General features: G+C 40.1%; 1 protein-coding gene across 1 annotated transcript in view; it reads left to right on the forward strand.

Moving 5' to 3' along the window:
• The window catches only part of LOC136882245 (microtubule-associated protein futsch), an 85,565-nt gene that overhangs the window by 48,346 nt on the left and 24,634 nt on the right, over positions 1 to 12,585 (forward strand). The window contains exons 5-7 of the mRNA XM_067154798.2: positions 2,105 to 2,250; positions 3,367 to 3,481; positions 10,630 to 10,809. Of these exons, the coding sequence (XP_067010899.2) occupies positions 2,105 to 2,250; positions 3,367 to 3,481; positions 10,630 to 10,809 (441 nt within the window). The remainder of the gene's footprint in view (positions 1 to 2,104; positions 2,251 to 3,366; positions 3,482 to 10,629; positions 10,810 to 12,585) is intronic.

The raw sequence follows: 12,585 nt of genomic DNA on the forward strand, positions 1-12,585 counted from the left end.
ATTAATACTATTAATGGAATGCATATCATCCCCTTAGCCCTGCAGCCCAATACGATATCGGGGATGAAGTGAGATTATATTTTACTCTACATTTTTATGACTGGATGCCCTTTCCGACTCAAACCTCAGTTGAGAAGATAATGAATATGAAATGAATGATGGTGAATGAAACTGGGTACAGAAGTGGAAGGAATCGGCTGTGGTTTATGAATAGGAACTGTCCCAGCATTTGCTTGGGACTGTGAAAGGGAAACCACAAAGAAAAGAGAAGAAATTCTCAGGACAGCTGACGGTGAGGTTCGAACCCACTCGCCTGCTGAGTGCAGAGCTCGGCTCCATAGCCGTAGCATGTTAATACGCACGGCTACTCCGCTCGGTGATACTATTACTGAAATATAATATAAAATTCTTGATCCAAGAACTGGTAATATCAAAATCATTTTCATTTGGGGAAAAAATAATTTATCTGAGTAAGGGGTGACAATTCTGCAAGAGACTCATCATTATTACTTGGTCTCGCACTTTCTTGTAGTTCATTATCATCACTTAGATTTTCTCCAATTTTCATTAAAAAAATATAGCTCTCCAGAATCACTATTTATGAGGAAACATTCAGTTTCTTTGTCAACAAGAGATGAATGTATACTTCAAGATGCCATGATGGCTACACGTTAGCGGGAAGAATGTTCCACTCCAATGAAGCTGAAATAACACCAGATCGCTTTCAAAACACGCAAAATGGAGTGGTATATCTGCAGTATAGAACTTCCTTGAGCATTTCCACGGTATCTCAAAGCATGTTACTATATTGCGTTCATTTTTGAGATTGGTGAAGTACCCACTGCACCAAAACGTATATATACGGGTTTGGCAGCGAATGGATTAAATAGTGGGACAAAATTTGCTCGTTTCCAGGTCTTAGGAAAATAGTCCATGGCAAACATCTGTTAAATAATTTTGAGAGGGGGACACAAAGGCTGGTGACATTGTTCAAGAAAGGAGCATGTGTAGTGTCAGGATCGGTAGTTTTCATGGTACGAAGAGTTGGAAGATGGTTTTGAACTTCACTTGGTGTGGTAGATATACTCAATAAAGTTCTATTTGAAACTGTATCTGACTGGGAGAAGCCTCTGTGGCTCAGGAGGCAGCGCGCCGTCCTCTCACCGCTGGGTCCATGGTTCAAATCCCGGTCACTCCATGTGAGATTTGTGTCGGACAAAGTGGAGGCGGGACAGGTTTTTCTCCGGGTACTCCGGTTTTTCCTGTCATCTTTCATTCCAGCAACACTCCAATATCACTTCATTTCATCTGTCAGTCATTACGAGGGGCATTTGAAAAATCCGTACAAAAATAAAAACTACTTAAGTGTTTGGGGTAAACCTCTATTTTTCGACATAGTCTCCTTGTAGGCTTATACAGTTCATCCAGTGATGTTCTAGTTTCTTGATCCCTTCCGAATAATAGGATTTGTCCAAGTCTGCAAAATATCCATTAGTGTTTGCAATTGCCTCGTTTGAATAAAATCTTTGTCCCGCCAGCCATTTCTTCAAATTGGCGAACGAATAATAGTCCGAGGGAGCCAACTCTGGATAATAGGGGGGATGTGAAACGAGTTGGAATCCTACTTCCATTAATTTTGCGACGACAACTGCTGAGGTGTGTGCTGGTGCATTGTCGTGGTGGAAAAGGACTTTCTTGTGGGCCAATCGCGGGCGTTTTTCTTGCAGCTCGGATTTCAAACGGTCCAGTAACGATGAATAATATCCACCTGTAATAGTCTGTAAGTCTATAACTCAAAAATACTGTTGTAATAGCATTGTTAACAAACTCAAGTTTCAGTTTTGTTTAAATGAGTCAATTGCCGAGAAATGCCATTTAAAATCCTTTGAAAGTGCTGCAATAAGATAGATTCTACCTGCCAACTCTCCTAATTTAGACGGGAGACTAGCTACTGATACAGGATGTGTTGCCAACATCTGAAGCAAACAGAAGAAGAAAGTTAGTTGCTGCCCTCATTTCAATTGTCCTGATCCCCTTTAATCATGTCTTGTGTGAACACAGTGATGATGATGGTTATAACTTGAAGTTGGTACATTGTTGTCAGCAGGTTGTACCCAAGACTGTGAAATCCCCCACGAAGGCAGCTGAGCCGGCGAAGGAGGTCAGTAAAGCAGTTGCCATACCTCAGCACCGAGTGAAGCTGTTCAGTCATTTGTACCTCAAGCAAGAAGCTTCTATTCCAGCCAAAGTGTAAGTACCATTATCCTTTATCTTTCATGTAGAGTAGAAATCTGTTTGTTAGGTGTCAGCTATTATGTTATTGACGAACTCACGCATTCAAAGGTTTCGTGTTCAGACGAGGCAGATTCCGATTGCCATTGCCGACCTGCACATGAAAATTTATCGCGTATTCAAAAGGGAGTGCTCATTGTAGCAGCGAGTATCGGTGTGTTGGTCGAGATAATCTGAAACAGATTCTTTGTTCTGATTTTTTATACAAGCTTAATGCGAGTGCTTTATTACCTTGTGTGTGAGTTTATTATTCTTGCTGTGGTTCTGGCTCTCTGTACAAAAACACTGATATTGGGATCTATGCCCTCTGTTAGAATAACTGAGCCAAATAGCTCACGTGGCCTTCTGAGTCCAATTTACGAGGTTCAATTCTGGCTCGGTCCGGTGGTATGTGAAAGTGCCTCATGTTGGTAGATTTACTGGCACGTAAAAGAATTTGCAGGTGCACCTTGGCGTCTCCAAAAACCATAAAAATTATGTTAGTGTGATGTAAGACTAATGTTATTCTATTAGAATGGATACTTCCATATTTTCAAACACCCGACGGATTGCAGAGATCTGTAGGCTCACTGGATGTTCAACGGAAAAACAAAGCTATTTATATGAAAGAGTTTAATTTGTACATTAGAGGGGCTGGATTGGATGTTGTGGAAGTAATGGAGCAGGAAAAGTGGAAGGACAGAAAGGAGTGGAGGAGGCTTGTTAACCATACCCGGGCGACTGGAGTGGGTTATTGATGATGATGATGATGATGTTGATAATGATGACTGCTAGGAATACAGCACAAGTTTATTATGGCTAAAATTCTAACAGTGAAAAATGTACTTGCCATTAATGGATTGTCGTTACCTGATTTTTTGTAAAAGTCCATCAGTTTATTCAAAACTTGCATTTTTGCAGATGATTTTCATACTTTGCCTTACTCAATTAGTTACTGGTATTTGTCTAATTCTGACAATATGTGAATGCATATGTTCAGTTTCATTCTTAAATCATTCTTGTATTATTAAAGTTTTTTTTTTTTTTTTGGGCGTGAATCTTAGGCTAAAATATTTCTTTCCTTTATTTTCACAGATTGAATGATCCGAACCTTCATCCAGCCATAATTCGTCTAGGTGTGCAGTATGCTAGCAAAGTGGTGGTAGGATCTAATGCGCGATGTCTCGCTTTGCTGCATGCAATGAAACAGGTAATCCAACACTGATTTTATATCAGTTTTACTTATTTGTGAGGTTGTTCTGTTGTAACTACCTTACCACACATGTAAACGTATGCAAACCTCACTCAAATCCAGAGTTTTGGGCTGAAAATAGAATGGTAGTGTGCTGTTGAATGTTGAAACTGTCCTTTTGGCATACTCACTGGAGTCTGACCATGGCGGCTACAGTTCGAATCCTGGCCAATCCATGCAGGATTTTTGAGATTGAATGTTGCATACCTATGATTCATAGTTCTTGTAAAACTGCAAGTCACATGATTACGATCACAATATTAAGTCATGTAAAACTTGAAGTCCTGTTGCTGTGATCATGATATGAACAGATGTACAAAACTGGATATCATGCGACTTTGATCCAAATAAGTTTGATGTTTAACTTACGTCCTGATCTGATTTCTTGGATTCCTTTTTTTTTTTTTCTTGAAGTCCTTGGAAACAACTTTGTGAACGAAATGGAATTCGATGGGGAGCTGTCAATATTAACGGGGCTTATAGAAGGAAGGAAGAAAGAAAGAAAGAAAGAAAGAAAGAAAGAAAGTAGAACTGGCTGAGTCAGCTAAGAGGATGCATCTGGATGTGCTAGGAGTAAGTGACATTCGGGTAAGAGGAGATAACGAGGAAGAGATAGATTATAAAGTGTACTTGCTGGGTCTTAGAAAGGGAAGGGCAGAGAATGGAGTAGGGCTTTTTACCAGGAATACCATTGCACGCAACATAGTTTGTTAGGCACGCAAATGAGCGAATGATATGGATAGATTTGTCAGTTGGAGGAATTAGAACTAGAATTGTCTCCGGGTATTCACCTTGTGAGGGTGCAGATGAGAATGAAGTTGAAAAGTTTTATGAAGCATTGAGTGACATCGTGGTCACGGTCAACAGCAAGGATAGAATAGTGCTAATGGGCGATTTCAATGCGAGAGTTGGAAATAGAACTGAAGGATTCGAAAGGGTGATTGGTAAATGTGGGGAAGATATGGAAGCGAATAGGAATGGGAAGTTCTGTGCTAGTACGGGTTTAGCTGTTATGAATACATTCTTCAAGCGAAGCTACTCAACCAGTATATTTGGCCACCCACTGTACACCTCTCAAAGATCTGGCAATGAAATTTCTTGGTGGTATTGATAGGATGATAAGGAGTTACATGAAAGAAATTATTGGATTACCTACTGACACCCCAGATGCCATGCTTTATACACCACACAGTTATAGAGGACTTGGAATTTTCCAAACTCAGTGGGAGGCTTCCATGTAGCATACGAGTATTTATAAGAGGCTGATGCGTATGAGAAGTCCACACATCAAAGCCACTACAGAACTTTGTACTGAAATTGCCCCTTGCCTTGAATATTTGCTGCTTAGCAAGGAGCAAGTTGAACATCTGGAAAACCCCCTTCCGAAGATCATCTGAAAAGTACTCCGAAGATTCATTTAGAAGTTGGTGCGCATTACCATCCAAGAGTAAAGGAGTAATATTCTTTTCCTGTTGGAGGAAAGGAAATGCTTTGATCAGTAATATGAGAAGTATGTCATGTGGACAATGGACAGAAGTAATTAAAACAAACAGTAATATCAACCTGGTTCGGTCTCTCTGTGGAAGGAGCCTTAGTAGGTCTCATTGCAGAAGGTGTGACGAGTTCGAAACTTTACCTCTTGTATTAGGGTTCTGCCGTAAGGGAAAGCTAAAGAAACGTAAGAAACGCCACTTAAAAATCTATGAAGAAGTAGGATGTATTTCTGCAAATGGATCCACAAGGCAGGCTGATGTTGTACAGGTATAGTGATTGATTTCACTGTAAGATTCGAGGAAAATGAGCAGAAGCCTCGATCAGTGTGTGAGCAGAACTACGCACTGAGGATCATGGAAAGAAGTATGAAATTAAAAAATGGGAAGTCATTGGGCTTCTGATTGCTGTTAAGAGGGACAATTCCAAAGGAAATGCGGAACTTTCTAAGAATACAGACCCTAGAGGACTGTGCTGAAAAATTCGATGGCGATAGTTGGACACCATTTCCACACCCTTATCTGAAACACGCTGTATTGGACTTTCATTTTTATTTTTTAAATACAATTAGACTAAATCTGCCTGACGTTTGACAATTTTAATTTGGAGTTTGAACTCGAGGCCTGCTTACTTCTAAATAAGATAAAAGAAAAATTGTTCATATGAACTGTATAGGAGACTGATAATTTATCTTCTCCATTAGGTGCGACTATCAGATGGATTATCTCCTCTGCTTCGTACTCGTGCGTACCCCACCCTTGTTAGCCTTCTTAACCTGGGCATTCACATTTATTCATTCAGATGATTACTTCTTTACACTTTATGTTTAAGATGATAGGCTCTTTGCTGAGTGTACCAACAGGAATGATGCATGACAGAGTAGAATATACAGCAGTAAACAGAGGGGTCATTTAACTCCAGCAAGAAGAAATATCTGGGATCCCAAAGTACCAACAAAATTGAAGCTGGTGATGTTCAATTAGTACTTCATACCAATCTTAAACTATGGTATTGAAACCTGCACCCTCACTAAGAAAGACTCATCAAGGTTGCAGTCATCCGAGATGAAGTTCCTTAGGTCTACAATTCAAAAAACCAAACTGGACAAGTTGAGGAATGATGTGGTTAGGAAGGAAGCTAGGATTGTTACATCATTGTTAGATGGGATCAGCATGTCCAGACTGAGGTGGTTCGGTCATGTAATGAGGGTGAAGCCAACAAGGATAGTATATGTTAACTTGGGGCGACATGTGGCAGGGAAACGGATGGTGGGAAGACCAAGAACCCACTGGATGGACATCGTAAAGATGGACATTGCAGGTTTGGGTAGGACACTGGAGGAAGTCATTAACCCATTGAGCAGTACTGCCGTCTATTTACGTCCTCGTACTTTGCGCCTGAATAGTAGCGCCGTCTATTCATGTTGAATGTTTGAAATTGTTTCCTGACATCGTACTGGTGGGTTTCTAGAACAATTTTGGGGATGTTTGACATGTTCAGAGAACTTTATTCCATGTTTTGGTACATCTCTCTTGTTCTGTGATGAAGTTCTGTCCCAGCGTCTGTAGTCACGTAACCTGACTTCCTACAAGATTTTGCTACGAATTATGACAACACCTGGTAACTGTTTTCAATTGTTGTTTCCTGTGAGTGCATTGTACACCTATTCCTTAACAATACACATAATTTTTCTTTCCCTCATCTCTGGTTTCCGTAGAATCACTCTCTGATAGTAAATAAATACACGTGGTAATGGCGGGATCAAGTCGAGGATGCGGGCTTGCTCCGCAAGATATAAGTAATATTTTGACTAACAAGGAGTCTGATGTTCGTTCAAAATAACTAGTGGGCTGAGACAGGGAAGTGTTCTATCACCAATCCTGTTTACAATAGTAATGGATGACATCATGAGAACAGCAAAAGCAGCATATGGAGGAAGAGAAATGAACATGCTGTTATTTGCAGATGATACTGTGATTTGAGGAGAAGACGACAGGAAGGTTCAAGAACAGTTGAATGTGATGAATGGGAAGATTGAAGAATGTGGATTGAAAATAAGTGTAGAAAAGAGTAAAACTCTTGTTATGACTAGAGGGGAGAAAGAAGGGAAAGGTCAGATTAGACTTGCAGACAAGGCCCAGGAAGTAGTGGAAACGTTTAAATACCTGGGGAGTGAATTAATGGAGAATGCTCGACTGGATGCTGAGATTAGTAAAAGGATTCAAGCTGGAAATTGTTTCTATCATAGTGTAAGAAACATGTTATGGGACAAAGATGTGCCAACAGAAGCAAAGGATACTATGTACAAGATGTATTACGTACCCATAACAACTTACGGAGCAGAAACTTGGACAATGACAAAGAAGGATGAGAGTCAAATACAGGCAGCCGAAATGAAATTCTTGAGGAGTATGATACAGAAGAGTAGAACAGACAAAATAAGGAATGAGAAAATCCGGGAAGAAATTGGAGTGGAAAAAATGAATGATAGAATAGGGAAGAGCCGACTAAGATGGTTTGGGCACATAAAGCGAATGAGCGATGAAAGAATGCCAAAAAAGGTGATGGAAATGCAAATCCAAGGAAGGAGAGGCCGTGGACAACCACAATTGAGATAGGATACTATCCAACGCAGCGTTATAGAAAGAAACCTGGACTGGGACACAGTGTTGGAGGAGGAGTAGTGGAAAGACCGAAGAAAGTGGAGAGGAACCATATTTGCCCCTACCCGGCTACAGCTGGATAAAGGGAAATGATTATGATGGAGTCTGATGATGAAATTGATATTTATGCTGCTGATAGTGATTATATTGTGTCCGATGAGAGTGAAATTGGTAATTCCTCGGAAGACGACAACACGGAAACTGAGGACGAAGTGCAACCCGCTGTCGCAAAGAAGGCTAAGCTGTCAGCTGTTCAAACCGAAGAAAGAAAGTGGAGTTGTGTAGGTAGGTTTCTTCCTACTCTTACTGCTCATTTTGATGGTTTTTTATTTTTTTGCTTTACTTCGCATCGACACAGATAGGTCTTACGGCGACGATGGGAGAGGAAAGGGCTAGGAGTGGGAAGGAAGCAGCCGTGGCCTTAATTAAGGTACAGCCCCAGCATTTGCCTGGTGTGAAAATGGGAAACCACTGAAAACCATCTTCAGGGCTGCCGACAGTGGGGTTCGAACCTACTGTCTCCCGAATACTTTTGATGCTTCAAATTCAGGTGTTAGTGATAATCTTCATGTGAATGATAATGACAATGAGTCAAGACTTGAAGTGTTGATTTTCAAAGAAGTTGTTGATCGTAATATTATGAACTTGATAGTGTCAGAAATGAGCAAGTACTACTTAATTGTTACAGAAAATACGGACATAAAGGAAAAGTCGAAGTTATATAAGTGGCAAGGCATAACCGTGAAGAATCTTTGTTTTCCTGGCAACTGTTTTGTTGATGGGCCATGTGAAGAAAAACAGGATGAAAGACTATTGGTCAACAAATAAATTGATTGAAACTCCGATGTTCGGTAAAGTGATCTCTCTCAACAATTTTTCCCTCATTCTAAGACTGCTTCACTTTTCAGACGACAATCTACAACCGTCAGGTGACAGACTTTACAAAATTAGGCCTATAATAAACTATTTCCGAGAGAAATTCCAATCTATGTTCTGTCCTTTCCTAAATATCTATATTGATGAGAGCCTTGTTGCTTGGAAAGGTCGCCTAAAATGGAAACAATACATTCCATCAAAGCGACACAGGTTTGGTATAAAGGTGTTCATACTTTGCGACTGTGAAACTGGATTTATCCTTGATTTTATTGTTTATACTGGGAAAGATACGGAAGTTGAACACGATGAAAAACTCGGAGTGTCTGGGTCAGTTGTCAAAACTCTCACAGCTCCTTACATTGGCAAAGGTCACAACCTGTATGTCAACAACTGGTACACAAGCCCAGATCTTTTGAGTACTTACGCAAGGAAAATATTGGAGCTTGTGGCACAGTCAGAAAAAACAGGAAAGGAATGCCAGACTTCCCGAAGAAAATTCAAAGGGGTGAATGTATTTCATGGCACACCAATGATATGCTAGCGCAAAGATGGCATGACAAAAGGGATGTTATCATGCTAACTAGCATACACGAGAACGTGATGGTAGAAACAGGTAAAACAGATCATGCCACAGGGCAGAATGAAAAGAAACCCACGAGTGTACTGGATTATAATGAGAACATGGGCGCAATTGACAACGCTGATATGCAAGTAAGCTTCACTGCAAATATCAGGAAAACACTGAAATGGTATGTGAAGTTGTTTTTTTACCTGATAGACATTTCAGTGCTGAACTCTTACATTATTTACAAGGTGAAGACTGGAAGAAATCCACAGCTACTTGACTTCTGTCTCGCTGCCTTATAGATCAGCTACTAGAGGAATTTGCAGTGGAGAGGAAACCAACAAAATGAGGTCGACCACCTTCAGGAGGAGACTGCTTGAGACTTTCTGGACGTCATTTCTATAAATCAGTACCCCCAACGCAATCAAAGCAGAAACCACAACGGCGGTGTTTTGTGTGTCAGCACACAAAGAAAAGTCCACCCAAAAGAACAGACACTAAGTGGATGTGTGTTGATAGACCCCTGTTTTGCAGAGTACCATACCCTAAAGACATTTTGATGGGCGAAACTGTCAAGTCAGTGTGTTGCAAAGTCTACAAAAGTGATCACCTATAGAGAGTAATTGTTTTTGTTAATTTTATTATTCCTTTCAATATTTTGAGAAAATATTACCTATGCCACTGAATTCAATTAAATTGAAGTTATCAGTTATGTACCATAAGTTTAAATTATGAAGTACTGGGAGGACCACAAAGCCCGAGCAATCCCTTCAAAGAGACCTGAACGACGGACTGACTAAAGTGATCCTATGTGGTCATAGAAGAAGAAGAGAGAAAAGTTAGAATCAAAATAACTTAAAATAAACAATTCAGAATTTTCAAGAAAGAACTCGCTCCTGGTGGTCTGTGTCACCAAAAACTCGCTGATCAAGAGGTTAACAACAGAACGTATCTCAATAAGACAGAATGGAAGAGGCTCGCCAACAGTACCCGGGAAACTGTAACTGTAGAATGATGGTGAAAGAACATAGCAATGTGTAGAGATGAATATCATGTAATATTGTAACGTTCCTTCAAAGAAGCCTTTATCAGAAGTAAAAGAACTGGAAATGTGATCAGTTTTGGACCTTCAGCCTGAATCCTGTGTTGTCCGTTCTGCGAACTGTTTCCACGAGGATAGTTTGTGCATGAATTCGTTCTCTCTCCTGGTGGTGATTATTGTTTTAAGAGGCAGTACAACTAGGCAACAACTTTCTCGCTCTTGGGAGACATCTGCTATGCTGTATCCACTTAAGGCTCAGAATGCTCTAGTGAAATTCAGTGCATCTCCTACAGATATTTCCATATCAGCTAATGGAACACCAGAAGTTTATCCTGATCAACAAAACCATTCAATTTGGGTTTGTTTCAGTGGCTGGTAAAAGACAGTAAATATTTTATATCCTTGTATTTGAATTGTTATTGGCCTAGTATCCAATTAAACTGCAGAAAGATTGTTTCTTTGTTAACAGGTGATCGAAAACTACCGCACGCCACCTCAGAAAGAATTTGCACGTGGCCTCGAGGCTAGTTTGCAGCCCTGTACGGCTTTCCTACAAGATTGCCGGCCGCTGTCTGTATCCATGACCAACGCCCTCAAACATCTCAAGTGGCAAATGAACCAGCTGCCCAATAACATCTCTGATGTTGATGTAAGTGTGCATGTTAATGTTACCAAGTGTCCACTCTAAGAGCCAGTTTACATGGGGCCACGTTTAGTGGCCAAGGTGCGCCACAGTACTTGGCAGCAACTAGCATGGTGAATGTTGGCAACACCCACCCGGTTTGCTTTAGGCAAAGCAAGTATATTGAATGAAGAATGAGAGATGTTGCAGAGAAAAAAGTGGAGTTGAAGCTGAACAATTCATGTTCATCCTTTATTTGTTAAAAGATCAAAAGCGAGTCCATAATTTCTTCATTTTTGTCTTCTTCATTATACATTAATACAGTAGAACCCCTTTTTTAAGGAATTCCCGCTTTTAACAAACATTTTCGTAAGGCTCAGCCAAATCGCCATAAGCACAACGTTATTTAAACCCCCTTCTAACTCCGACATAAGGAAAAGTCCGCTTTTAACAAATAGATTTCACATAAATTACTACCGCACATCCCATTATAATGAAAACTTACGATAAGATACTTTTTTCTAAACTTGCTTTAAATGTTGATTAACTTCAGTTTTCACGTAATCTCAGTCTGAAATAAACGAGCTGAATGAAAGCGTTCTTTTAGCGATGTGTGGAACCGTGATAAATTAGCGTGGCTTCTGGAAATCACTATTAGGGGCAAGCAGCAGTTGCTGTCATGATAGATTAAGGGTTATGAACTTCATATTGTTGGTCCGTATTGAACTGAGATAACATATAAATAATACACGGTAGAGTTTTCCACCTACTTCAGTACTAAGTTTTTTCGAATTAACCGCCAATTCGCAATTCAGAAGTACCAACCCTCGCTGCGTTACAAAATATTCTAAGGCCCATTACTGCATGCAGTTAACCTTGATTCACAGTTTATACCTTTCAAATGCCATGAAAAAAGAACTATTTCCAAAATGTACCCAAGAAGGTGCATTTACAGTATTCAAATAATGCACTTGGATATCTCACTGGCAAACATAACCTCACGCAACGAAAGAAGAAAAAAAAAGCACAATTCAAAGACGAGAAATCTATGCTGGCTCCCACGTGCAAGTACTTTATTCATTAAATTACTATACTGTAAGCGTTTTAGATGCCTTGTATTTACACAGAAAGTGCCCGATGTCCTTAAAATCGAACTTTCCTATGACTATCCTTGTACGATTTCCCGCCATGGCACTTCTCTTGTAGGCTACTTCAGAAATGTAAACACTTGCCACGTCACAAAGTATTCTAAGACTCATTAATACATGCAATCACCTCGATTCTTTCAAATGCCATGGGAAAAAACTATTTCCAACATGTATCCAACAAGGTGCATTTACAATGTTCAAATAATGCACTTGGGTAAATAACTTACAAACATAACCTCACGCAACGAAAGAAAAATACCACAATTCGAAGACGAGGATAAATTATGCTGGTTCCCCTGTGCAAATGCATTCTTTTTTTGGATTTCTGTACTGTTTGCATTTTTAGATGCTTTGTACTGGTATGGAAAGTGCCAGACGCCCATAACATTGTGGCTTATCGATCTTTCCTATGACGAGGGGATAAAGTTTCTTGCTTCCATGTGCATTGCAACGCACTACAATTGACACCCATCCCTCACAGTTGTACGATTCGCCGGCTGGCACTTTCTCCTTAAAAACCATATGATCGTTTGCGCTTACATTAAAATAAAGTAATGCAGTTTCATCGGCAATGACAATATTGTTCGGTGCCTACGAATTTATTATATGAGCCACTTTTTTTTCCCCCCGTCAATTTTGGGCATCGCCAGTGTTC

This window comes from Anabrus simplex, chromosome 10, assembly GCF_040414725.1.
Source record: "Anabrus simplex isolate iqAnaSimp1 chromosome 10, ASM4041472v1, whole genome shotgun sequence".
Classification (NCBI taxonomy): Eukaryota; Metazoa; Arthropoda; class Insecta; order Orthoptera; family Tettigoniidae; genus Anabrus; species Anabrus simplex.